Below are 27,112 nucleotides of genomic sequence, written 5' to 3'. Positions count from 1 at the left end.
TGCCCAGGGACAGTGGGGGAGGGTCAGGGATGCCCAGGGACAGAGAGGGAGGGTCAGGGACACCCAGGGACAGAGAAGGAGGGTCAGGGACACCCAGGGACAGAGAGGGAGGGTCAGGGACACCCAGGGACAGTGGGAGAGGGTCAGGGACACCCAGGGACAGAGAGGGAGGGTCAGGGATGCCCAGGGACAGAGAGGGAGGGTCAGGGACGCCCAGGGACAGAGAGGGAGGGTCAGGGACGCCCAAGGACAGAGAGGGAGGGTCAGGGACGCCCAGGGACAGAGAGGGAGGGTCAGGGACACTCAGGGACAGAGAGGGAGGGTCAGGGACACCCAGGGACAGAGGGGGAGGGTCAGGGACACCCAGGGACAGTGAGTGATTCGGGCACAGCCCAGTGCAGCCCCTTCAGGCCTCCCGGATCATGTCCTTGTCTCTCCTGCTGGCTGACACTGACCAGACTCAGCCTTCAGATGGGTGGTGGGTTTCCCTATTAGACCAAGGACAGTGAGGTGGGCACACGTGCACACATGTCCACATACATACCCACATGCAGATACACATATGTTCACTTCTACATATACATACCTACATGCAGATACATGTGTGTTCACATCTACACATACCCACATGCAGATACAAGTCTGCATATATAGACCTGCATACAACTACTCATGCAAGCACATGTGTGCACACCTGTAAATACTGACAGACCCAAATGCAGGTAAATTATGCAGAGTCATGCCTACACATACAGGCACAGACAGGCATGCATGTATACATACATACAATGCATGCATCTATTCATAGGTGCACATCTGCATAGACACACACAGCCACATGTCTGTGTGCACAGGAGTATGCACATACAACCACACACAAGTGCACATATATGCATGGTCCGTGTATGAACACAAGTTCGCACAGTCCCACATGTACGTGAGTATACATGCGGGCCTACACATGTATGACTTTCCATGACATGTGTCCATGCAGGCATATAAACATGCATGGCATGCATGGCTCATGCATGCACACACAGGCTTGCACGTACAGGCACAGGTGATGCACATACCTGAGCATACACATGAGCACACACTGATGTTCGTGGATACGCATGCTCAGCACACACATGCACGCGCGCGTGCACACACACACACACACACACACACACACTCCCTCTCTCTCCAGACTTGTCACTGCCGGCCTTCCCTGCTGCTGGCATGCCCAGCGGCGTGTGCGGCTGGGGGGCCTAAGCCCAGCACCCCAGGATGAGGAGCGGGGGAGGGGGAGAGCAGGAAAGCGTGACCCGCCCCCACCTCTCCTCCCCCTAGTCCACCTAGGGACACTCCCTGCAGGGCCCCTGGACACTTGGGGCAGTGACCAGCTCCCCGCAGCTGCCTGACTCGGTTCCCTCCTCTGGGAAGAGGAAGAGCAGGCTCTGGCCCACTGGGGAAGCGTCTGGAACGTTCCGGGCGTCCATGTCCAATCTGACAGAGGGGAGACGCGAGCCCGGCCACGGGAGCCTGCAGTGTCCCCTGAACGGCCTGGTTCTGGGGTCCCTTGCCCCGCCCAGCCGTCCCCAGCTCACTCTCCCCTCGGACAATGGGGTCCTGGCTCCCTGGGCCCTTGCCCAGTGGCCCTGGGGGGCTGGCGGGTGGGCGGCTGGGGAGGGAGAGTTGAGCCCGAGGGCCTGTAGGGGAGGGGCGGGCAGGGGCTCAGGCACTGAGCAGAGCTGGGGTCCGAGGGATTCGAGCGTGGTCCAGGGCCCCTCACACCCTGCGTTTCTATTCTTATGCCACACCCGGCAGTGCTCAGGGCTCACTCCTGGCTCTGCGCTCAGAAATCACTCCTGGGGACGCCCGGTGGTCATTTGGGATGCCAGGGGTCGAACCCAGGTCGGGCACGTGCAAGGCAAGGGCCCCACGCACCGTCCCATCCCTCCGGGTCCCCTGCCACCCAGCTGTGACCGAGCAAAGAAGCCTCAGCCGACAGGACAGGTCACTGTCCACAGGGCAAAGGTCACCAAGGAGGCAAGGGCTGGCAGCCCCCAGGGGCGTCCTGGCCGCTGGGCCTCGGGCCTGGAGCTCTGTGCCCGGCCCAGCCCAGACCCGGTTCCACACAGGCCTCTCGGGGTGGCTGGACGACCCAGCACCCCCTGACCACCAGCCTGACTGGGCCGAGTCTAGACCCCCGCCCCCAGTAAAGTAAAAGGAAAGAGAAATTCTTGCAGGCTCTGGCTGGGCAGGCCGTCCTTCGGGATGGCCTGAAGGAAGGAGGCCACGCGGGGATTGTCCTACACCTGACACTCAGAGATGCCACTGGGACATTACAGGACAAGCCACAGAGCAGAGAGGCCAGGGCGGGACGGACAGTGGCTGCGGGCCTCGTCCAGAAAGACCACAGCACCTTGACCCGGGGCTCACACCAAGCTGTGCTCGGGGAGCTGTGAGCCGGGCTCTGGCACGCACAACTGGGCCCCAAACTCGGGCAGATGTTTTAGCAAAGAAGAAATTAGGGGAAGACAGGAAGGAAAGACGGAAGGAAGGAAGGAAGGAAGGAAGGAAGGAAGGAAGGAAGGAAGGAAGGAAGGAAGGAAGGAAGGAAGGAAGGAAGGAAGGAAGGAAGGAAGGAAGGAAGGAAGGAGGAAGGGAGGAAGGGAGGAGGAAGGAAGGAGCCGGTGAGGTGAGAAACTGAGGCCACTTCTCATGGCTGACCCTGGGGGGACGGCCGGGTGTCCGGCTGCTGCCCCTGCAGCAAGCCCAGCATGTGTCCACACTGCATCCTGCAGGACGGCGCAGCAGGGCCGGAGCTGGGGACGCGGTGGCCTGTCCCAGAGCCTGCTGGGCAGCCCCTGCCCCCTGCAGCTCTAGGGCCGGCAGCAGCCAGGGTGCCGGCGCCCTCTAGAGGCCAGACAGCGCCAGTGCCTCCTCTGCACGGGCCCTCCCCAGGCCGGGCCCTCCCCAGGCTGGCCCCCTCACCCCCCAGCCTGCAGCTCTGCTATTTCCCCTCGGAGGTGAGGTGAGGCTCAGCCGTTGTCCACGCCCGACTTGTGGCTCGCGGGGCTAGTGCAGGTGGCTGAGGCAGACAGATAGTATTTCCAATGAAGACCCCCACACCCACCCCTGCCCCACCCCCAGGGAGCCCCTGGAGGCAGCTCCTGCTCCTGCATTAGGGCACGGGGCTCCGGGGCGGGAGGCGCAGGGCTGCGCGGTGCAGGCAGTTTCTCGGGACAGACTCCGGGATGAGGCCGCTGGGCACTCGGTCCCTCGCCACCAGGGGTGTGGCTGGGGCTCTGCCACCACAGAAGGGACGAGCCGGCGACACCCCTCCAGGGCACCCCCACAGCAGCCTGGGGCAGAGGGAAACCGAGGCTGCAGAGGGCGGCCCTTCCTCAGGGACAGAAACAGAAGCTGCTCCCCAGGGCCCGCACCCCCCCAACCCCCCGAAAGGCCCCTCCCGGCCGGGGACAAGCCTCGTCTCCTCCAGCAGGGCTGGGGGCTGAGCCCCTCCCCGAGCCCCGCGTCGCCCCACCTCCCGCCTCAGCCCCAGGGCTCCGGGGACCCCAGAGGCGGCGCCCCCTCCCGTCTGCAGCTACAGACACAGGGCCCCAGCCCCGCAGTGGGCCCTCTGTGGGGTGCTAGTGCTAAGTCCCTGTCACTGAGCTGGCTGCTGAGACCTCGCTCCCCAGGGCCCGCACACTCCCCTCCAGTGCTCAGAGGAAGGGAAGCATTTTGGTGACACCCTCAGGTCCCCCGCACCCCGCACACACCGGCACGTGTGCGGGACTGGGCGGCACTTCCTGACCCCTCCCGGGCTCCGGGGCTCCGGGCAGGAAACATGCTCGCAGCGTGGGCGCCCGCCCCGCCCGCGGCCCAGGAATTCGGGCTGGGCTCCTCCACACGCCGTCATTCCTCACATAGCTGCCCGGTGACCGCGCGCTGGCACCCGGGCCCATTCCACCAGCACCTGGCAGCGGGGGGGCGGGCACAGCTGGCAGTGACGAATGCGCCCCCCCACTGTACCCCTGAAGCTGCCAGCCTCCCCGGGCACAAACCCCAGAGCAGAAAGGCGCTGGCCGCGGGACACACACCTATGCCGGCCCCCCAGGTGGGGGGGCCAGGATCCAGATGGGGGAGGGGGTCCGGCGGGCAGCTGAGCTGAGCGGGGCGGGGGCGGGGGCTAAGCAGGGGACAAAGCACAAGGCCCTGCACGCGCCCCCACTCCTGCGGGGGTCCCAGAGTCTGGCATGTGCTAGTTCGGGGCTGGGGGGGGTGTGGGGTGGGGGCTCCTCGGCCCGACCCCACGCTGTCAGCCACAGAATCTGGGCTTCTGAGATGAGGGTCCACCTTGGGGGTGGGGACAGGGGGTTGGTGGGGGCAGAAGTGGGGCTCCCCCAGGGATGGGCAGTCAGGCTTCAAAGGTCAACTCTGCTCTGGCCCCCCAAGCCCCACCAGCTTCTCTCCACCTGTGACTGGGGTCACACAGGAGGTCAGGGAGGGGACAGAGATGGGCCTGTTCCCGCCTCCCCAAGGACGGCCCCAGCAGGAGGCCGACGGGGTCACTGGGCACAGGAGCGGGGCTCCGAGTGCTCTGACCCCCCCACCATGCCCAGCACCCAGCACCCACACTCTGGGCAGGGACAGTGCTCCGGGGAGGGCCCCAAATCCCGGGTATCAGGTATGGTGGAGAAAGCCGGGCAGGAGCCAAGCTGAGGTCAGACCCTCCCAGCAGGACCTGGTGGACGCGGCCACTGCCCAGGAAGCAGGTACGGAGTCAGGGGTGTGCAGATGGAGGGTCCCTGGGGACCCAGGGGGCAGTGCTCAAGGCCCCTGAGGACTCAGGGGGCAGTGCTCAAGGTCGTTGGGGACTCAGTGTTGAAGGTCACCGGAGACTCGGGTCAGTGTTGAAGGTCACGGGAGACTCGGGTCAGTGTTAAAGGTCAGCGGAGACTGGGGTCAGTGCTCTCACAGGCACGGCCGTGATGGGAGCTTGTGCGTCAGGAGCGTGTGAGCCAACAGCCTGAATTATGCCCCAGGAGGTGGAGATCAGCCATGGGACATGGCACAACCTGTCTGGCCTCAGTTTCCCCAATTAGACAAGGGACCCTGACTCCCGCCTCCCCCGCACACACCAGACCTGCTTCAGGCCCCCACTCTGGGTGGACCGTGGCCTGGGGTCACGCCCCCCGGAAGTGATTCCACTGGTCACTGTGGCTGGGAGACCGAGGGAGGGACTCCAGAGCAGGACAGAGGGCCAGGCGGTGGGCAGCTTCAACGGAGCTGAGGGCGGCCACTGTCATAGTCACAGCCAGGACACCCGTGCGTGTACAGGCAGGGAGTGTGGGTGCATGTGGTTCCAAGGCAAGGAACCGCCCACAAGCTCCCACACACCATGCCCGCACACACACAGGTGAGCAGACACACATGCACAGAGCAGGGCCAACTCACGACAATGCTGTCAGCATGCCATCAACATGCCATCAACATGCCATCAGCATGCCAACATGTCATCAACATACCATCATCAAGCCATCAACACACCAACATACCATCAACACCATCAACGTGACATCAGCATGCCATTAACATGCCATCAGCACATCAACACATCATCAGCATGCATCAACACGCCACCAGCACACCACGACAAGCCACCAGCGTGCCATCAGCACGCCATCGGCACGCCATCAAAGGCCATCGGGATTGCACGAGCAGTAGGAGGGAAGAAGGGTGGTCAGCGGGTGGCCGGGGTGGGCCCCTCTGAGCAGGACGCCCCTCGGCGAGGTGGCTGTGGGGAGCAGTCAGGAGAGGGGGAGCATCCCCGCAGCAGAGACAAGGTGCAGCGTCTGGGCAGCAGGACCCGGCCAGGCCGTGGGGCGGGGTCGTGCGGGGCAGCAGGAAGCTGTGAGGGGGCCTGGGGCGACCCCCTCCGACGCAGCGGGCGTGCTCAGGGCCCGGCTCTTCCAACGCCCTTTGACCCCGCAGCTTTCCTGCAAGGCCGCCCGGAGGGGCCCTCGAGGTCTGGGCGCTGGAGGCCGAGAGGCCCATGGGCATCCCTCCTGCCACAGGCACGGCCTGCACAGACTCTGGAACATTCCTGGCAGGGGAGTCTGCTGGGGAAGAGGCCTCTTGGCAACGAGCACGGGAATGGGCAGAGGTCAGCAGCCCTGCGGGAAAACGCTCTCCCCGGAGGGTGACCCCAGGCCCTTGCCTTCTCCTTCCGGCTCCCACCAGCCAGCCCAGAGCCCAGGACCCGGCTGCCCGGGGAGGAGCTGGGCGCGGGCACGTCTCCGGACAGCGCCCGGCGTCCAGCCTGACCCTGGGCAGGTGTTTGAGACGTTTTATGGCCCCATTACGGCAGTCCTGGGGCTCGGGGTGCCCGGCTGATGATTAACCGTCTGCTACGTGTGGCATTCCGGAGGCCCGCACGCCAGGTCCCGCTGCCCGTGGGGCCGGGGCTGGCCGGGTCAGGCTCGCCCCGGCAGGCGGGCAAATTCCCCGAAAGCCAGCGGCTGGCCTAGGGCAGCTGAACGACGCCGTCTGGCAAAGCCGCCAGCCCACCCCACCTCACCCCACCCCACCCGTGTCTTTCGGGGCCTGTGGCAGCTCTGGGCTCTCACGATCTCCCCGCCACTGTGTCCTGGTCTCTGAGGGAAGGACACGCCGTCACGGGGCCTGAGGCACGGGCTCTGGCCGTCAGCGTTGGGCGGGCCCAGGGGGAGCTGGGCGGGGTGCACCCCCACTCCCAATCGTTATATTTTCTTGCTGGATTTTTTGGGGGGTCACACCTGGCGATACTCAGGGGTTACTCCTGACTCCACCCTCGGGAATTACCCCTGGCGGTGCTCAGGAAAACATGGGATGGTGGGAGTCGAACCCGGGTTGGCCTCGTGCAAGGCAAACGCCCTCCCCGCTGTGCTATCGCTCCCAATCCCGCTCCCCATCGTAAAGGCCCATTTTTCACATTCCCCCAATTCCATCATTTGACTTATTTCATCCGGTTCAGGGGCCACACCCAGGGGTGCTCAGGGCTCGCTCCTGGCAGAGCTCTGGGGACTGTGTGCGGTGCCAGGGCCAAACCTGGGTCAGCAGGTGCCAGGCCGGCGCCTTAAGCCGCTGTACTGTGGCCTAGTGTCCCCCGAGTTTCTATTAAGCTTCTAGAAGTGTCGTTTTGGGGTGGAATGAGAGGCATTTGAGAGGTTTTTGGTTTTTTTTTCTTTAGCTGAGGGCAGCGCACACGGCGGACAGGAGTCGGGAGCGGATGCACCGATGCGCAGAGAGCGGCCTGGGGGCGCCAAGCCCGAGCCCACCCAAGAAAACAGAGAAGTCAGCAGCGCCCCTCGGCAGGGCCCTGCCCAGCTGCCAACTGCCCAGCTCGGGCCCGGATGCTTCCAGACGCCGGCACCATCTCACTCCCGGGCCTAGAACTTTCTGTGGCCCCCCCAGGACTAAAGGCCAGGAGCGACCCCCCAGGCCTGGGTGGGTCCCCTCTGCTCAGTCTGCGCCGGCCGCACCCCTGCTCCCCTCCCCCCCGCAGCCCTGACTCCCCAACTCCCTCCCAGTCGCTGCCTCGCCGCGGGGGTCCAGGAAGGAGGCTGCGAGGCGGCCAGGCGGGAGCCAGGGGGCCGCGGTGGACGGCCAGCCAGTTCCCGAGCCCTGGACACCGTGCAGGGCCTGGTGGCTCAGGTCCGGGCCTGAAGACACGGGACCAGCAGTCCGGGAGGGGGGTCGCAGAGAAGGGTCCGTTGGGCAGGACTCCCCTGCTCACGCCCAGCTCTGGAGCTCTGGGGGAGGGGACAAGCCCACGGAGAGTTGGGGAACTTTGTGGCGCTCAGTGGGCGTTGCGGGACGTGGCGCTAGCACAGTGCATGCTGGGAAAAGGGCGATGCGCGCTGGGAGGAAGGAGGGTGATGCGTGCTGGGAGGAAGGTGGAAGGAGGGTGATGCATGCTAGGAGGAGAGTGATGCATGCTGGGAAGAGGCTGCGGTGCATGCTCGGAGGAGGGTGATGCGTGCTGGAAGGGACTGGCGGTGCATGCTGGGAGGAGGGATGCGTGCTGGGAGGGAGCTGCGATGCATGCTGGGAGGAGGGATGCGTGCTGGGAGGGAGCTGCGATGCATGCTGGGAGGAGGGATGCGTGCTGGGAGGGGGCTGCGGTGCATGCTGGGAGGAGCGTGATGCGTGCTGGGAGGGGGCCGCGGTGCATGCTGGGAGGAGCGTGATGCGTGCTGGGAGGGGGCCGCGGTGCATGCTGGGAGGCGTGCTGCCGCTGGAGCATCGCTGGTGCCAGCTTGCTGTGTGGGCACCTTGTACTCCTGGGCTTATCTTAGCAGGTACGAGCTGCAGCCGGTGACCCCATTCCCTGGATGGCCTCATTGTCCCCCCTGGAAAAGCGACTTAAAAGTACGCAGGTCGGGGGCTGGAGTGATAGCACAGCGGGTAGGGCGTTTGCCTTGCACGCGGCCGACCCGGGTTCGATTCCCAGCATCCCATATGGTCCCCTGAGCACCGCCAGGGGTAATTCCTGAGTGCAGAGCCAGGAGTGACCCTTGTGCATCGCCAGGTGTGACCCAAAAAGCAAAAAAAAAAAAAAAAAAAAAAAAAAAAAAAAAAGTACGCAGGTCGGGGCTGGAGCGAGAGCACAGCGGGTAGGGTGTTTGCCTTGCATGCCGCCGACCCGGGTTCGGTTCCCAGCATCCCATATGCTACCCCGAGCACTGCCAGGGGTGATTCCTGAGTGCAGAGCCAGGAGTAACCCCTGTGCATCGCCAGGTGTGACCCCCAGAAAAAGCAAAAAGGAAAAGCCTGCAGGTCTCTCTGTGCAGCGGCCCGGGCGCACATTCCTGTGAGTCAGAGTGTGGAGCGGGCGGGGGCGCGGCCCTGACCACCGGCCGCGGGCGCGCGGGCACATGACCGCCCGGCACTGCTGGCACCGACTCCGGCCGGCGTGGGCAGGGGGCGGCCGTGCCAGGGCGGGGTGGCCTTTCGCCGCTTGGCACCTCGGCCGGTGACGGCGCCTCCTCCGGCGGGCAGCCAAGGTGTGCGCTGGGAGGCTGGGGGAGGCGCCTCCGAGGACCCCCGACTCCTCAATGGGCGGATGGGCCTTGAGACAGCCCCCTCGCTGACGGGATGCCGGGCCGGGGCACTGTTCCCGCCGTGCCAGGTGACCACAGATGGGGGCACTCAGCCCAGCCCCGCTGCTCTGCAGGGCGCGTCCTGGCTCCCTCCTGCGCCCTGCAGCTCCTCTGGGTGCCCAGGGTTCCAGAGAGTATGGCTGTCCCCCATTCCCTGCTTGCACCTTGCCCACTCTGTGCTGGGCAAGTCCCTCTGGGCAGCTGGGGCACACCTGGTGCCCTCAAATGCTGTCCCCTACTCCAGCCCCCAGGCGCCGGGGAGGGCGGTCTCCAGGGCAAGGGCGGGGGCGTTGCATCCCTGTTTCTCCAGCCCAGGCTGCTCTGGGGGGGGCGGGGCCCAGAGCCACCTACTCCTCGGCCACCAACTCCGCCTCCCAAAGGGCCGGGCCGGGGTCACCACGGCCCAGAGAACGGTCCAGGGGCCTCTCAGCTGGGCAGAAACGCCTTGGGCCGCTCGGGCTGTACCTGCCTGGCAGCCGGAAGGGCCCCAGGGCCAGCCCGAGGCAGCGTCACAAGGTCCGGCCAGCCCCGCCTGGCCCAGCCTCCCTCCCTCCCTCTTCCACTCCCACCTCTCTCCTCCCTCTCTCCTTCTCCTCTCCCCCCTCTGCTCCTCCCTCTCCCTCTTCTCTCTCCCTCTCTCTCTTCTCTCTCCCTCCCTCTCTCCCCCTCCCCCCAGCACCTGATATCCATCAGCCGCATCCTGATAAAGATCAGTGACAGCCCCTTGGCACTGGGCCTGGCAGGCCCCCAGCTGCCCTGCAATGCAGCTGTGGAGAGTGCTCCCCGGTGCAGCTGTGAAGAGTGCTCCCCGGTGTAGCTGTGGAGAGTGCTCCCCGGTGCAGCTGTGGAGAGTGCTCCCCGGTGTAGCTGTGAAGAGTGCTCCCGGGTGCAGCTGTGAAGAGTGCTCTGTGCACAGTCCCCAGAAGCCCCTGTCCACGGCAAAGATCACGGGCTGGCAGAGGGACAGCACCCGGGAGCCTGAGCCTCGCTTTCTCCTGACCGAGACCCCTTTCTCCCACAGCACAGGGAGCCGCGGGTCCCAGCCTCCTGGGTGGGGCCTCAGGGCAGGCGGGGGCGGCGGGTCAGGCTGGGTGGGGGGTCAGCCGGGTACCTGTGTCCGTGGACCCCACGTCAGATGTGATCCCTCACCCGAGGACAAGACTGTCAGGACCCTTCGCGTGGGACGGGGCCCGAGGGAGGGAGGGAAAGGGCCCCTGATGGGCAGTACCTGGGCAGCCGGGCCCCCCACATGCACCCCCGCGGCCCCAGCACACCCCACACGAGCCTTTCGGATGGCAGGAGCATGGGTGGGGCCCCGTGGGCACGGCCCGCACAGCCCCATGCCAGGAACAAGTCACTGTCCACTACACCTGCAACCAGCACTGCCCGCCGGGGTGCTGACCGGGTGGCCTCACAGCACTGACCGCTGGCCACGCTGGCCTGTGGACACCGGCAGGTCCCCCTCTACAGCTGGGGGAGAGCAGTGTGGCGGGTGGACGCTGCTCCAGTCACACTGCCCATCCCTTGCCTGTCCCTGCAGCCCGCCTGGCCACGGCTGACAGGCAGAGCCGGGACAGGCAGACGGGAGGCCCCTGGGCCCTCAGTGGCCACAAGCCCACCTCGATGGCCGGGTCCTTTTCCCTCTGCCCCCTGAGGCCTGCTCACCCCCACACCCCCAGGGAAGAGGCAGGTGCGGGCGGGAGAGGGGGTGAAGACAGTGAGGTCCCCCCCACGCCCCACCCCTGCAGCCCCTGGGCGCCGCCTGGTCCTGCTGAGTTTCTGTGGTGAAGTCCCCCAGTTCTGGCCCCAGAAAGTGATGCCTCTACATGGGGGAGGGTCGCGGGGCCACACCCGCCTGGCTCCCTCAGCTGCACGTAGAATGTTCTGGAAGAACAAGAAAACAAATGCCCATTTCTTTTTGGGGGGAATGGGTCACAGGAGTTACTCCTGGCAGTGCTCGGGGGACCGTATGGGATGCTGGGAATCGAACCCTGGTCGGCCACATGCCAGGCAAACGCCCTCCCCGCTGGGCTGTCGCTCCAGCCCAAAACCCCCAGTTCTGATTGTCCCCCGTACCCTCAATCCTGTGTGTGGACAGGGCCCCCGACAAGCCCCCAAGCATTCCCACCCACCCCCAGGGATGCCCAAAGGGTGCGGGGCCCCTTCCCAGCCTCTCCAGGACACAGGCCCCCCACCCACCCGTCACCTCCAGACGCCCGGCGAGTGGGTCCCCCTTGTTCTGACCAAAGGTGCCCTCACCACCTGCTCCCCCAGACTCAGCCCAGCACGGTCCTCCCAACACAAGCACGAGCCTCCCACTGGAGGGCCTCAGAGGAAGGGGGTTCCAGAATGTTCTGCACAGCAGCTCGAGAGTGAGCCGGGCACACGTGGAGGCGCCGTGGTCAGTCCTCAGCCTGGACTGTCCTTGGAGCCAGCACCAAGGCTGTGGGCTGGTGCCAGGGGCCCGTCCTGGACACTGCCCCTCTGCCCCCAGGGGCGACACGCATAGCCCTGTGGGAGTCTGGGGCCCCTTCCGGGCCCAAGGCAGGGCACACCTCCCCGCGGAGGGGCTGGGATACTGGGGTGTGGGAGATGGGGATGAGGCCTCTGCCCACTCCTTGGGTCCCCCGCACAAACCTCCAAGTTGGTGACCACCAGCCCACCCAGCTCCCAGGAGGAGCCAAGGCTATGGGGGTCCTGACAACGCCCCCCCCAGCTCGGGTCCTGAGAGGTCAGCACTGGTGTATAAACTGGACACTCGCAGCCCTGGACCCAAGGCGGGCTGAGGGGGCCTCTGGAGAGAATGCGAGGAGGGGGAGGTTGGGACTGGTATGGGGTGTAGGGGAGGTGGGGCACGGCTGCTGGAGCACCGCTGCCACCCACTGGCCAGACTCGATACTGCAGGAGGTGGGGGGGTCCCTGGTGTGGGCCGCGCCCTGCAGGGCAGCAGGAGCAAACCCCTTTACTGTGGCGCCCTCTGCTGGCGGCCGGCAGCGCACTCCGGAGTGGGGGCGACCTCAACCCCAAGCCGAGCGGGAGGAGCATGCGGGTGCCCCCTGCTTGGGGCTCGGCTCACGGAATCTGGGAGTACAGTTGCACCCCTCCCCCCCCCGCTGCAGGACCGCCAACACTGCCGGCCGTGCCTTTGGGGGCTCCCTCTGGGTGACACCATGTGACACTGACCATGTCATGCTGTGACCATGTGACACTCCTGCCCGGGTGTGGGCTGGTAGCACCCACATCGCCCCCTCCCACGGCAGCAGCTCCTCACCTGCAGGGCCAGGGCCAGCGCTCCCGCCCTCCCCCCCCCACCCCGGGCCAACAGCGGGCTGGCTGGGGTTGGGGGGCCTCCATGTCCCCCCGCACTGGGCAGGGCCTGTCTCTCCCCCTCTGGGCGTTGGGAAGGGCCTGGCAGGGGGCCCCCCGCGGGCCGGCCTGGTGCTTGTTCACAGCTGGCAGGGACAGCGCCACCGCCAGGGCCAGCCCTGCAGCCGCAGCTCCGGAACTTGCTGGAAAGGACGGGAAGAGCCGGTACCGGGGGCATGCCCGGGACTCTGCACGCCAAGGACCCTCCCAGGCCTGGGCACGGGCCTTGGACTTGCCGTTCTAGAATGTTCTGGGCGCTGGCGAGGGCGGCAGCAGGGCGCCAGGTGGGCCCTGGCCGGATTAGCCAACTGCGGGCCCCTGGGCAGCAGGTGTGGGCCCCGCGCCTGCCAGGCTCCGATTACGTTCCCAGAGTGTGGGTCCCCGGGGACTCGGGGCCGGCTGCATCCGCTGGCCACTTTGATGTGAGGCGCCGGCCACGCCCCCTCGGAGCCCACAGCTGCTGCGTGCTGCTTTCTCAGCGCAAACGGGGTGCCCCCTAGGAGAACCCCCCCCCCCGTTACCTGCACGGCAGGAAACGAGCCAGCCCAGCTGCTGCCCTCCGCAGCGCCCCTCAGGACCCCAGTACAGACAGGGAGCCCACCCGGCAGGCACGGCCCGGCACGCACAGCGCGCCAACGGCCCGCCCCGGAGCAAGGCTGAGGGCAGCCCCACACCGCACCGTCCCGGTTTGTTTCTGTCCAGTTTTATTTAAAAGCCTGAATGTGCGTCTGTCGCCGTGACCCGGGGCAGCCGTAACACTGGGAGGGCTGAGGTCTAGGGGGCTGCCTGGGGGTTCTTGCCCACCAGCGGCTTCCTACGGTCTCCCGGCGGATCGCAGGGCAGACATTCCCTCCGGGCAGCCTACAGGTCCCAGCACGGGCTGAGACCCCCTGGGGTGTCCCAGGGCCCCAGGTGTCACACTGGCGGCTCGGGGGTCTTCCCACGACCATGCCCCGGTGGCCCCAGCAGTGCGGGTGGAGCTGGGGGCACAGCACCGGGTAGCACGCACGCCCCACACTGCGCTGTCCCCCACGAGAGGGCTGGGGGGCGGGAGCCGGGCAGGCTCTGGGCCAGCTGGTCACTCTGGCAAGCCCCGCGGTCAGGGACACAGGGTGGGGCCCGCAGCCAGGGAGAACCAGCTCACCACCAAGAGAAAGGGACCCGGGGCAGCCAGTGGCAGGAGGGCACAGAGGGGCGTGTGCAGCTCGGACCCTCAACGACAGATGGACGGCAGTTACCCACCCCCTGCCACGCCCACCCAGAGACGGGCTCGGCCGGACTCGGCCTGGGTCGGTCGGCGGCTGGGCCGTCACCGGCACAGCTGCAGGTACGAGTAACTGCGCAGCTTCTCCAACAGCTGCTCCTCCGTGGGCTCCTCCAGGATGTCACTGTGCACAGAGGGTCCAGAGAGGAGAGGCCGCGGTGACTCAGCACCAGGGCACGGGCCACGCTCTCAGGGAACTGGGGGGCCGGGGAGGGCGAGCCAGGGCCCACCCAAGCTACAGAGGAAGCAGAGCAAGCCCGGGTCTGACCACCGCCCACCTGAACAGCAGCTCCATGGACACGGCCCGAGTGGCCTCGTGGACCCCATGTGGCAAGGCCACATTGCCGTGCCGGTCCCACTTGCTGAGAAAGTTCTGGAAGGTGGGGAAAGGGAGGCCTGAGACCCCCGTGGGTTGCAGGGACGCTGCCAGCACCCCCAGGTGAGGCCCCGGCTCCTGCGGGAACTCAGTCGGGCCCCAGAATCCTAGGTCAGAGGTCAGTGCACCCGGCCGGGCATTGTGGGCGGGGCCAGGGGTCCCCCTCAGGGCACGCCCGCACCTCCAGAATCAGAGCCAGGAACACATTGACCCAGATGACGGACGACACGAGCCACCACAGGATGAAGTAGACCTTGGACCACCTGCAGGACAGCGGGGCCCCACGCGGTGAACGGGCAGAGACGCAGGACAGGGGCCCCCCAGGGACACAGGCCCCCCAGACTAGGGTCCCCAGGATACAGGAATGCCCCAGGATACAGACCCCCCCAGGACACGGGCTCCCACAGGGTCCCCAGCGAGGCCCCCGCCTGGGCTTGGGAATAACCAGAAGTGGGCCGCGGGGGCCAGCTGCGGGGTCGGAGGTGCGGCCCACTGCCCGGGAGCCCCAAGTCAGGCGCTCCTGCCCCCAGCGGGCCTGCGGCGCCGGCACTCACGGACCAGCGTAGCGCACGAAGGCCTCCAGGAACACCTGCCAGTTGTTCACCACCATCACGTCCCACAGCACCACCAGGGCCGCCTGCGGGGGGCGGGGGTCAGCGGGGGTGGGGGGGTGGGGCTCAGTGGGGAACCTGGGGGTAAGGCGGGGCTCAGTGTTGGCGGGGTGGGAGGGCTCAGCAGGGGGCGGGGCTCAGTGGGGTCCCGGGGGCGGGGTTCAGTGGGGGGTCCCGGGGGCGGGATTCAGTGGGGGCGGGGCTCAGCGGGGGGCGGGGCTCAGCGTTGGGCTCAGTGGGGGGTCCCGGGGGCGGGGTTCAGCGGGGGGCGGGGCTCAGCGTTGGGCCAGGGGTGGGGCTCAGTGGGGAACGGGGGTGAGGCGGGGCTCAGCGGGGGCCCGGGGGCGAGGCGGGGCCCCGCGGAGGACTCACCGCGAAGTCATCGAAGTTGTTGGCCCAGTAGTTGAGCTCCTCGAAGGTGCCGCAGGACGCCGAGGCGTTGGCGGCCAGGCTGGGGGACAGCGCCGTCACCTCAGGGTCTCCGCCACCATGGAACCCCCCCCCTGGGCCCCGAGAGGCGGGCGGGCGGGACGAGACCCCTCCACTACTCGGGCTCAGCCCTGGGCCGCGGGGGGGGGCGCGGGCAGAGCCCCCCAGGCCTCACCTGCTGTTCCCAGGGGGCACGACGACGCCTCGGAAGAGGCTGATGCCGACGATGGCGAATTCATAGTACACCACCTGGGGGTGGGGCCAGCGCCGTGAGGGCAGGAGAGGGGTGTCGGGAGGCTGGGGGAGGCAGGGAGGGCCGCCAGGCTCAGCACCGGGCCCCAGGAAGGCCGCTCTACCCCCTAGGGCCCCCAGGGGGCACCAGAGGCTGCGGGAGGGGCCCACAGGGCTAACCCGGACCCCAGTGAGTGAGGGGAGGCACCCTCCGCGGGCCAGCACCTGACCCCCACAGGGCTCCCTCCGCTCCGGCGCGGTCCCCTTCTCTCCTGGGGCGGGCGTGTCCTGCTCCCCACACCCTGGGCACCCCACCTGGGACCCCTCCACCAGTTCCCTGTGACCTGGCCGGGCGCGCCCCGGCAGGAAAGTCCTCTAATGGTCCCGGGCCCACCTGCCCCTGCCGGCTACCCTGCGCCATGCCTGCCCGCTCTCTGTGCCCAGACTCACCAACAGGATCCCGCCGAAGGCCCGCATGCTCCTGATGAGGTCCAGCACGGTGCTGGCCACCACGGCGATGAGCTGCGGGGGAGGCCGCTCCTAGCGCCCTGTCCGACAGGGGCACCCGCCTGCCCGTGCCCCGGCCCGACCCAGGCACAGTGGACAGTGGCTGCCCATCACCCCACACACATGCACGCTCACCTGCACGCATGGCCATCCAGCCCCGCCCAGCAGACACCCAGACACACCTGTGCCCAGAAACCCCCACGGACACCCAAAAGCACCCCTGGAGACGGATACCTGAGCCCGGAGACCCCATCAGCCCAGTCGCCCAGTTGGCGAGCGGGAGGGCAGGCACGTGTGCGAAGGCAATGAAATGCATTCACGTGACTGTGAGTGCAAAGGCATGCGCACATGATGACTGCTTCATAGACATGCATGTGTCAGGTATGTGCTTGTGTGTGACCACTGGAAGATTACATGGACGTGTGCCTCCACATGCAAGGTCGTGCCTCACTGATAGCATGGAAAGATTCCATGGACGTGTATGATCACATTACGGGCCCCTGTGAGTCCACATGATTACATGTTAGCAACAGCCTGTAGGAAATGACATGGGTGTGTAGGACTGTAAACGTGTTAGTGACTGCAAGAAACACGTGTCACATGTGTCAGCGACACTGAGATACATGACCATATGCAGACAGTCATGTGGGTACAGGACTTCATGTGCTACCAACACCATGTATGTAAGATGCAGGAGTACATGTACGTAGGCCAGTATGGTGACGTCACACCTGTGACGCAGGCAGAGAAGGGGGCGCGGGTGTACCCAGGGCAGGCGGGACACTCAGAGGGGCTGTGCTTCAGCTCCTTCTCTCCAGGAAAGGCCTCAGGAAGCTGCAGGAGCAGCCCGAGTGCCTGAGGGGCCCCGCCTGGCACCGGCCACCCCACAGGGTCACTCCAACGTGAAACGGAGCCATGGCCGGGCTGAGAAAGGTCACACGCCACACGAGCCCCATCCTGGGGCTCCAGAGGGGCACCCCGGCTCGCCAAAACCAACTTCCTGGGTGGGCAGCTCGGGAGAGCAGCCCCCGTGACCCGCGCCCCACTCTGCCCTGGGTCTAAGTGAGCTCCCGTTCCCCGTCCCCCTCCTGCTCTGGCCGGTCCCCAACACCGGGGTCACGCAGCCTAGAGCCCGGGAGACAGACCCTCAGACCCCGGGAATCCTGGCCCACTCGAGGGCAGCTCCCCTGCGCCCCCAAGCAGCCCCCAACGCGCGAGCGGCCAGAGGCAGGGCGAGCCCCACCTTCACGTTGGGGATGACACGCAGGAAGCGGAAGACGATGAACATGTTCACCAGCCGGGCCAGGTCCCACAGCGACAGGAACGGCGGCTTCCTGGGGACAGGGCGGCACCAGGGGCCATGACGGGTGCCCGCAGCACGACCCCAGGCCCCTCGGCGCTGCCACAGCCCCGCAGCACTGACCCCGCCCCCACCTCCTGGTCCCCAACTCCGTCCTGGGCCACACACCCCTGCCCTCTCCACAGGCGGCACAGCGCCCAGCGGGCACGGCTATCCCACCGCCCCCACCGCCCTGCAGTCTCCCAGGACCCCCAAGCGCTCTGGTGCCCGCCCTGAGCTGGCACCCCCAGTCCATCCCAGCGTCCTTCCTGCTGGGGGGCTGGGTTCACTCCGGGGGGCCCCTCCATAGCTCCAAGGCCACCTGCCCGCCAGGAGCAACGCCCCAAGAACGCGAAGGATGTGCTCCCCATCGTGCTCCCCCCAGGTGCTCGCCCTCGGGCACGTACCAGCCCAGGTGCGGGAAGCGGTACACAGCCAGCGCGGAGACCTCCAGGACCTGCGGGCAGAGGAGAGAGGAGCCCGCTGCAGCCACACCGGCGGAGACAGAGCCAGGAGCGGCGGGGAGCCCCTGCCCGCGGGTCGCCCTCGCGCGTTACCAGCAGGACCAGGGTGAGCAGCCCGTCGAAGGCGTTGCTGGGCCGGGACAGGTACCCGCGCGGGCCCAGCGCGAACACCTTGAGCAGCGCCTCCAGCAGGTAGTAGAGGATGAAGATGCAGTTGAGGACCTGCAGGGGGCCAAGGGGGGCGCAGGAGCCCCAGAGTCTCAGGCACGCACAGACGCGCCCTTGGCACCCCCAGGCTCTGGGGACCCACACCCTGCGGCAGACTGAGGGTGCGTCCCCCACTGGCCGCGGGGAGCCGCCCTCACGCATGGGCCCACGAGAGGGACGCGGCTGCGGGCCTGCTCGGCCTCGCCACCACTCGCACCGCAGCTGCAGTCCCGGCTGGCCCGGCTTCCCCCATCACCATGGCACCCCCGGGCGTGACCCCGGGCGCCGCGCCAGGCACTGATCAACCCGACCAAAGAGTGGAGAGCGCAGCGCGGCACACCGGGCCATCCCCACGGGGGGCAGACACCACGCTCCCCCACGGCCCCCCACGGCCCCTCGGTGGCTCCGCACCAGCCCCCCACAACCCACGCACGAAACAGGCCCAGCGCAGCGGGCCCCTGCGCCCCGCGGTCTGCCCCACCACTCTGCAGGCGCAGCCTCACCTCCATGGTGAAGTTGTCCCACTGGCCCGAGGGCACGTCCGCGTCCAGCTCCAGAAAGATCTGTGGGCGGGGAGGAGGGAGGGGCTGGGTGGGGGTCTGGATGGGGAGGAGCCAGGAGACTGGAAGGAAGCTGGGGGGAGTGTAGACAGAGGAGGAGCTGAGGGCGGGGCCTGGGGGGAGTTGCTAGGGGCGGGGCCTGGACGGGAGGAGCTGGGGGCCTGCACAGAGGGCGGGGCTGGGCCTGGACAGAGAAGGAGCTGGGGGCAGGGCCTGTGTGCGAGGAGATAGGGGCAGGGTCTAGTGGGTCAGAGCTAGGAGCAGGGCGGAGCTTGGACTGAGAGCCGCTGAGGGAGGGGCCTAAGTGGGGAGGAGCTGGGGGCGGGGCCTGGTGGTGGGCGGGGACGGAGGCGGGATCTAGATGGGGAGGAGCTGGAGCCTGGCTAGGAGCCAGGGATGGCCTGTGTGGGGTGTTGCTGGGGGCAGGGCCTGTGTGGGAAGGCGATAGGAGAGGGGCCTAAATGGGGAGGAGCCGGGGGCGGGGCCTGGTCAGAGGGAGGAGTTGGGGCAGGGAGTTGCTGGGGGCGGGGTCTGGATGGGGAGGAGCCGGGGGCGGGGCCTGGTCAGAGGGAGGGGTGGGGCAGGGGCGGGGCCTGGATGGGGAGGAGCCAGGGGCGGGGCCTGGCCAGTGGGTGGGGTAGAGGGCCGGCTGAGGTGGGAAGCCGCGGAGGGCAGGGGCTGGGGACAGCAGGGCAGGGCCGGGAGAGGCCGCCCCACAGGCAGCACATACCCCACACTCACACAAATGGACACCAGGTTGCCAAGGGCAACGACGTTCCCCAGGCAATCAAAGCCGGGGTGGCTGAAGACGAACTGGGCAGTCTGCAGGACAGGAGACTGGTACTCAGGCTTCGGGGGGTGCTGGAAAGGGGTGCACTGGCTCAGAGAAGGCCCGCAGGAGCCGGGGCTGCGGAGGTGGGGCTCCCCTGACTCCCAGTCCTGGGCTGCAGGGCTCAGGCCCAGGACACCACCGAAGACACAGGCTCCTCGGTGAGGCAGTCAGGAGCCAGGAGCACATCCCGGGCGCTCAGGTCACTGCGACCCCGCAGGGCCGTGACCACCGTCCACCCGCCCCATGGAGCAGGGCCGGCAGGGGGAGCCGCATGCCCGACCCAGAGCTGGGGCCACAGCGCCCACAGCGAGCCCTCGGCATGGCGACGGCCCTGTCAGCACAAATGAAGGTGCGCTCCAGCCCCCGAGTGGCAGGACGAGCGAGCGGGGAGCCCCGAGGCGGCCAGGCTGTCACTCCTGCGGGGCGCCCTCCCCGCTCACCCCTCTGAAGTGACTGGCCGAGTAACAGGGCGAGGCCTGGGCCTGGGAGGAAGGCTCAGACCAGATGTGCAGTGACACGACCTGGAGGCCCGGAGTGAGGCCTCGGAGACCCCGGCCCCCCGCACCCAGGACCCTCCTCTGGGACAGGAACTGAGTTCCGTACTAAGGCCCGGGTGCGCCCGTCCCGTTTCCTCCCTGAGCCCCGGGCCCTGGCAGCGCAGCCGCAGCCTCTGCACACGGCACGCAGAGCAGGGCCAGGCTGGGCAACCCCGCGGGGGGACACCGAGGCCCCCGCCCCCAGGGCAGCTCCCCGCGTCGCTGCCTGTCCTGCGGGCCCTGGGACACGCACCTCGTTGTTCACCTTCCGGTCAAACTGGTAGAAGAGCTTCTGGAACTCGCTGGCTGACAGCATGCTTCCGTAGGAAAGTGCATTCTGCAAAGAGGGGCCCCAAGATGAGGCAGAGCCCCCCAGGCCAGCCCGGGGCAAAGGGCGCGGCAGCGGGGAGACCCCTGGGCCACAGGACGGCCTGCCACTGGCCTCCTGGGGTCGCCCGGACGTACCTCCAAGATGGCATTTTTGTGGATGCTGGACAGCTGCACTTTCTCCAGCACCTCCAGGAAGTCTTCCATCTTTACCCCAATTCTGTGGGGAAAGAGCCTGGTGGGCCCTGCTGGCTCGGAGCCCGGAGACCCCCATCTGTGGCTGCGCCCCGATTCAATCCAACCGGCCTCCCCGAGTCACCCGGAAGCACAGCCCCCGCCCGACGTGGGGCCAGAGCCACACGGGGTCAGCGGTCCCTGTCCCTGCCAGCAGAGCACCGTCCTGGGGAGCAGAGGGGCCACACTCACCCCTGCGGGTGGCCTTCGTCCTGCACAGCCGTGGCCAGCACCTCATAGGCTGCCCGGGTCCCCAGGCGCCGCCGGAGGAGGGACGTCTGCAGAGACTTCTGCAAAGGGCCCACGGCTCTGCCAGTCACCCACGCGGGGGCTGCGAGACCCCATGACCGCACCACGGGGGCAGGGGGCAGGGCAGGCTGTGGCCCCCACAGGCAGTGCTGGGGCAACGTCCCAGCAGGGGCTCACCATCAGGTAGCCCCGGAACTGGTTGTAGATAATGGCCGTCAGCAGGTTCATCAGGAACAAGCTTCCTAGGAGGGGTGCGGAGGTCAGGGGCAGCAGAGTGGACGGGCCCCTGCAAGCTGGGGCTACCCACAGAGGTGGGGCGGGAGGGCCTGGGCCGGCCCACGGAGCTGCCCGTCCAGCGGGAGGGAGGCACCTGCCAGCCACAGGCACCGAGCCCAGAGTCTCAGGGAGGCACAAAGCACAGGGCTGGGGGTCACACTGAGGAGATGTCACGGGGCCAGGGGTCACGATGAGATGACATCATGGGATGGGATTAAGTGGAGGTGATGTCGTGAGGTCAGGGATCATTCTCCTGATGACATCATGGGGCCAGGGGGTCACACTGAGGTGATGCCACAGGGCTGGGGTCACACCTGGGTGACGTCCCAGAGTCAGGGCCCCGGTGAGGTGCCGTCAAGGGCCTGGGGTCACACTCACAGGGAATTCGAGATCCTACCGTGGGGTCAGCCGCAGCCCACCACCCCCCCCCGAGCACCCCGTGCGGACGCACCAATGAGGGTGAAGAGGATGAAGAAGACGGCGTAGGCCCGGTTCTCGGAGTACACGGGGATCATCACTGGGGGAGCACGCGGGGCTGAGGGGGGCCGGCTGACCCCACTCCTGCAGGGCGGCCGGGCGCCCCCGGGCCACGGGAGGGTGGTGGCCTCGGGCAGGAAGTTCCCGGAGCTGAGCGGGTGTGGCCTCCCCGGAGGGCCCCCCCACGCCCAGGCCTCTGCCCCGGGGACCAGCCCCCCTCCCCCCGAGTGTGCCCCGCCTGCCCCGCCGCGCACGCACCGTCGGGGTTGTTGGCCATGGTGAGCAGCACCAGCAGCGAGGTCAGGGCTTCGGGCAGGCTGCGGAAGTAGCTCTGCCGCTCCCGGTCCCGCCCGCTGCTGCCCTCCTGCGGGGGGGGGGGGCGAGCTGAGGCACCACCCGGGCCGCCTGCCGCGCCCGCCCGCACCGCGCCGCGCGGGTACCTTGTCGCTGGCAAACAGCAGCATCCCGAACATGGTGAAGAGGCACAGGTGCAGCAGCAGCAGCAGAGCCACGCTGGGGCAGGGGCCGGGCGGGGCAGGAGTCAGCGGAGGGGGGCTCGGGAGGGGGGAGGCGGGGCGGGGGCGGGAGTCAGCGGAGGGGGGGCGTGGGGGGAGGGGAGGCAGGGCGGGAGTCAGCGCGGGGCGGGGGCGGGAGGGGGGAGGCGGGCCTTGCGAGAAGGGGCCGTGGGGCCACAACTCCTCCCCAGAAGGCAGAGCGGCCCCAGGCCCACCTGGCCATCTCCGGCAGTGACCACTGGATGCACTTGAGGGTCTTCTTCATCATGGACGAGTTCTGCAGCAGGAAGAAAGGCCGCAGCAGCCGGCGCACGCGCAGGGGCTGCAGGGACAGAGGCCACAGAGGGTCCACCGCCGGCTCGTGCTCCTCAGGCCCGCACAGATAACACGGTCACGGCCAAAGGTCTCTGAACCAGCGAAAGGGGGTGGCGTGGACGCGCGACGGCCCAGGGCCCAGGGCACAGCTGGGCCCAGCTGCCCAAGGGCGCGCGCCTGACACCCGCCGACACAGGGCTTGGGGCCCGCGGGAAGCAGAAGGGGGGTTTGGGCTGGTCGGCCCAGGTCTGGACCCCGCGGGACTCCCAGGGACTCCCAGGACCACGCCCTGCCCCCACCTCCTGACACAGGACACTCAGCGACACCACCCAGTCGGTGAGGGACACGGCGAGCACCAGCATGTAGGACAGCAGCCAGGGGTTCTTCCGGAACCGGGCCGTCTGCACCAGGTAGGCCTGCGGGGTCAGAGCCCGGGTCAGGGGCGGGCGTGGCCCTCAGTCCCGTCCCCGGGGGACTCGGCCTGTGCTGCCCGTGCAGACACCACCTGGGGGGGCGGGGAGGCAGCCCCTGCACAGAGCCAGGAGGGGCCCTGAGCACCGCCGCGCGGCCCCCAAACAAGCAAGCAAACCCCAGGCCCTCCGTGTGCGTGTGTGTGCGGGGCCGGGCCCCGGCACAGCCCCTCCTGCTCCCCGGGGGGCGGCGCGGCTCACCTTCACCGATACGTCGGCCACGAAGACCAGCAGGCAGAGCCCCTCGACGCTCTCCGTCAGGCCGCACGGCGGCTCCCAGGCGGCCCGGCGGTAGCGCACGTCCGAGGTCCAGGAGAAGGAGGACGGGGTCTCCACGAAGGCCAGAAGCAGGATCAGGAAGATGGAGAAGCTCAGGGTCCTGGGCCGGGGCACGGCACTCAGAGGCAGCCACCGGGCCGGGACCCACGCTTCCCGCGTCCGCCGACACCGGCCACGGCTGGGAAGGTTCTGGAAAGGCCCCCTCGCGACCACGAGGACCCCCAGGAGGCCGGGCGGGGACGCGCTGGCTCACCTCTGCCACAGCTTGGAGTAGTACCAGCGGTACAGCCACATCGACCAGACGTCCATGCGGTGGTTGATGGAGCGGTACTGGGGGCCACACGGCAGGAGTGGGTGCCCCTCCTCGCGCCACAGCCAGCAGGGGGCCTGGCCTGGGACCCCCGCCAGCGCAGCTGTGCTCCCGTCCACCCCACGCAGTCTGTGGCCTCCGGGACGCCCCCTGCTGGCCCGAGCTGGGCACCCCGAGAAGCGCACCTGGATGGCGTCCTCAATGAAGACCACAGCCTGCTCCAGACACACAGCCCGCTTGTCCGTGGCATCTGCAGGGGGCGGGGGGGCACGTCAGGGGAGGGGCCCCCACTCCAGAACACACCTGCTTCTGCCCGCGGCAGGGGCTCCCCGAAAGCGGGAGGGAGGCCGCGCTCAACCTGGAACGAGCCTCAGTTCTCTGGGCCCGTTCCCCTCCCGCCCACGAGCCAGAACCCCACGGAGGGCTGCACCGTGAGGGGCCACCAAGCTGCCCTCTGTGCCCCACTGCCCGCCCAACCCACCCCCCACCCTGGGGTGGCCCACAACCCTGCACCCCATCCCAGGAGCAGCGCTGGGCACCAGCGGGACTCTAGTCTTCACGCAGCCAAGGCTCCGGGGACACGGAGGGGGGCGTCAGAGAGGAAACCACCCAAGTGTCCAAGGGTGGAGCCCCGAGCACCCACGTCAGCCGCCGAATGGATAGCCCTCAGTCCCTGCTGTCCCCAGGGCACACGCACAGGGGGCCTCTGCGGGAGCTGTTAGGGCCCTGGGGTGCATGAGTCGGGTGGCCCTTGTCAGTGCCAGGGAGCTGCACACCCAGCTCCGTAGCACCCACTTCCGTGGCACCCAGCTCTGTAGCACCCAGTTTCTTGGCACCCAGCTCTGTGGCCTCCAGGCCCCGGGGCACCCAGCCGTGTGGCACCTGGCAGCCTTGTCAAAGTTCCACGTAATGCGCCTGGGCGGGAGCCACCTGAGATGTCCCCGCTGCAGAAGCCACTTTGTGTCGGAATTGGGAGAAGCTGCCCAGGACCAGGACGGGTCAGGCAGGCAGGCAGAGGGGGGCGGGGCGAGGACATACATCCAGTGGGCAGGGGCGGGGCAGGGCACGGGGGACACTGCCTGCTGGGCGTCTGTCGCAACCTCTCCGCTGCCATGGCTGCTGGTCTCCAAGAGCCTGCGCCTGCTCCCTGGGCTCTCGAAGCCCCTTGGGGAAGGAGCCCACCCTTGCGGCCCCCACCCCTCCATCCCAGGCCCTCGGGAGCACACCCTCCTCCTCTCCCGCGGCCTTCCCCACCCAGATGCAGGGGACTCTGCCAGGCCGAGCTGCCCGGAGCCTGAAACAGCCCCAGCCCTGGGCCCAGCAAGGCCATCACCTGCCCCAACTGCCTCATGGGGCAGGGACCGGGAAGGGGAGTGACCTTCTTATGGCGGCTCCGCCACACCAGCACAAGACGCCCTCCGTGGCCATTTGGGGCTGCTGGGCAGGCCGGATGAATAGCCCTCAGTCCCCGTTGTCCCCAGGGCACATGCACAGAATGTCCTGTCCATTGGCAGAGGACCCCCGTGGTGCCACTTTCCCAGGGCGGGGGCAGGCAAGGGTCCCCACCCCCGCCCCAGTCCCCCCAGCTCAGGCCCTGGGCTGAGGGTCCCCTGGGGTCCCAAACCCCCCACAATGCCCCAGGAGTGGCCACCGTGGCCACCCCATTTCCAGAGGCCCACACGGCACCCCCACGTTCCTGACCAGTCAGGCACGGGTCACATGGGGGCCTGGCCAGGGGACAGACTGCCACCTCAGCCTCCAGTTTCGTCACTGCTGACTCGGGTGGTTCCAAGGAGGCCCCCACCCCCAGCACCCTACCCCGACCCCAGCAGCTCTGCAAAAGGAGGCAGCCGGCGCTGCGCCCCGTGTGAGCTGGGCAGGGAGGGCACCTGACCCAGTGGTGCGTGACCTGGGGGGTCCCAGTTCCCTCCCCTGCACCTGCCCCGCCAGGCTCCGCCGTCTAAACAGGAAGGAAGGGAGGGTGCTGCGGCCGGAAGGGAGGAAGCTGCTCCGGGTGTCCCGAACCCCACCCAGGCACGACACCCCGCCGGGAGTGACCAGCGGCCAGCCAAGAGGAAAGCTGCGGGCCACTTCCTGGTTGAACGTCCCGTCCCGGGGAGGGGGGAGACGGGAGAACGGGCCCCTGGGCCTCAGTTTCCCCGAAGAACCGGGGGGGGGGGGGGGGACGTCCAAGGGCCGCCTCGTGGGCGTCATGGCCCTGCTCCGCGAAGCACGTGTCGGGGCCGGGCCCGCCGGGACTGGCCGCTGGCCGCTGGGCGTCCCGGGCTGTCCCCGGCCGGCCGGGAGCGGCCCCCTCGGTCCCGCGCCGTCGCGGCGCGCCCCAGCCCGTCGCACCCCTCCGCTCCTGGGCCCGGGGGTCGCCGGGGCGCCGCCCCCCCGACCCCGGAAGGCAGCTGCCCGCGCCCCCTCGGCCCGGCAGGGCCCGGACAGACGGACGCGGCCGGCGCGGACCCGACTGGGAGACCCGCGCGCGGACCCGACGGGGCGCCCCGCGCGCCACCGCGCTCACCGGGACCGACGTGGGCGCCGTAGTGAGGGGCCGAGTCCGCCGAGCTGTCGCCGCTGCCGTCGCGGGCGCCGCTCAGGAGCGGCTTCGACTCGGCCCCCGAGTCCGCCATGGGGTCGCGGCGCGCGCCGAGACCCGCTCGGATGCGCCGGGCCCCCCAGTGCGCAGGCGCGCGGCCCGGCCCCCGGCGCGGAGGAGTGGCCGGCACCAATGACGTAAGGGAGTCCCTCCCCGACAGCCAATGAGGACGGGGAGTCTCGCGAGTGGGGCGGGGCTTCATCTGGCCTCGGCCCGTTCGGGGCGGGGCTTAGTCTGGCCTCGCCCCTGGGGGCGGGGCTTCGCGTACTCCCCGCGGGTGGGAGCGATTCAAAAGTTCCCGTCGGAACCCGGCGCAAGGGAAGGAAGGTTTCTCAAAGCCGCTTTTGCATCACTCCGGGCCCGACGTAAATGTAGATGCTCTTCCTTCCGGAGGAATAATGCAGGGGCGTAGAGCCTTGCAAGCATCAGGTCACGAGTTTACACCAAATGCGAGCCGGGGCGCGCTGCTGTTGGAGCCTGGCCAGCTACTCTGCCCACCACGAAAGGGGGCAGGGAGGTGACCTCCAGCGAGCACCGGGAACTGGAGGCAAAAAGAGACGTCCCAGCGCCACCGCCTGTAAGGGCGACCTCCAGCATCCCCACTCCCCACGGGGCCCACAATCCTAGACGTGTGGGCCGAGAGCACTGCCCACCGCGAACCGCGTGCAGACGACGTGGGCGTCACAGCCACCGCGGGGCGGGGGCGCAACAGCAGTAAAGGGAAGGGGCAGGCGGATGGCAGTTTTAAAGGCTAATGTCATAGTCTGCCTTCTCAAGCCCGCCCAGAGCTACCGAATTCTGGAAGTTCAGAGCCAGTGCCGGGAATGAACTCACCGTTGGGACGTGAGTGTTGGGTATAAACTCCAGGGTTGCCTTCTAGCGATTGTGCTTTTTTTTTTCTTTTTTGGGTCACACCCGGCGATGGACAGGGGCCACTCCTGGCTCTGCACTCAGGAATTACCCCTGGCAATGCTCAGGGGACCATATGGGATGCTGGGAATCGAACCCGGGTCGGCCGCGTGCAAGGCAAATGCCCTACCCGCTGTGCTATTGCTCCAGTCCTGCGATTATGCTTTTGATCTTGGAGCCCCATCCGGCAGTGCGTGGAGGCTACTCCCAGCTCTGTGCTCAAGAGTGGCTCCTGGTGCAGCCCCTGGGTATGATGGGGTGCCCCGGGATGGAACGGGCCTCCTGCATGC

The 27,112-nt window shown here is 68.0% G+C and overlaps 1 protein-coding gene across 1 annotated transcript; it reads right to left on the bottom strand.

Annotated features, from left to right (window-relative positions):
• Positions 1 to 13,207: 13,207 nt before the first annotated feature.
• TPCN2 (two pore segment channel 2) lies at positions 13,208 to 25,980 on the bottom strand. The gene is made up of 25 exons (XM_055144119.1): positions 25,839 to 25,980; positions 23,494 to 23,558; positions 23,252 to 23,328; positions 22,921 to 23,098; positions 22,549 to 22,665; positions 22,150 to 22,256; positions 21,860 to 21,932; positions 21,678 to 21,783; positions 21,394 to 21,459; positions 20,844 to 20,908; positions 20,610 to 20,707; positions 20,322 to 20,403; positions 20,110 to 20,193; positions 19,230 to 19,349; positions 18,432 to 18,491; positions 17,815 to 17,943; positions 17,665 to 17,714; positions 17,162 to 17,252; positions 15,862 to 15,933; positions 15,356 to 15,429; positions 15,124 to 15,202; positions 14,695 to 14,777; positions 14,322 to 14,403; positions 14,043 to 14,137; positions 13,208 to 13,888 (listed from the first exon to the last, which is right to left on the bottom strand). Exons 1-25 carry the CDS (start codon positions 25,945 to 25,947, stop codon positions 13,810 to 13,812), a joined length of 2,241 nt encoding a protein of 746 aa, XP_055000094.1. The 5' UTR covers positions 25,948 to 25,980; the 3' UTR covers positions 13,208 to 13,809.
• Between the last annotated feature and the right edge of the window lie 1,132 nt (positions 25,981 to 27,112).

Source organism: Sorex araneus, chromosome 6 (genome assembly GCF_027595985.1).
Source record: "Sorex araneus isolate mSorAra2 chromosome 6, mSorAra2.pri, whole genome shotgun sequence".
Lineage (NCBI taxonomy): Eukaryota > Metazoa > Chordata > Mammalia > Eulipotyphla > Soricidae > Sorex > Sorex araneus.
Note: the sequence above shows the minus strand (reverse complement) of the source record. Positions and strands in the feature narration are given on the sequence as shown.

Coding starts and splice junctions, on each gene's coding strand:
- TPCN2 (XM_055144119.1), bottom strand. CDS start 25,947: ATGGCGGACTCGGGGGCCGAGTCGAAGCCGCTCCTGAGCGGCGCCCGC. Junction 22,666..22,920: donor TGGCCGACGTATCGGTGAAG/GTGAGCCGCGCC, acceptor CTGACCCCGCAG/GCCTACCTGGTGCAGACGGC. Junction 13,889..14,042: donor TCCATGGAGCTGCTGTTCAG/GTGGGCGGTGGT, acceptor CTCTGTGCACAG/TGACATCCTGGAGGAGCCCA.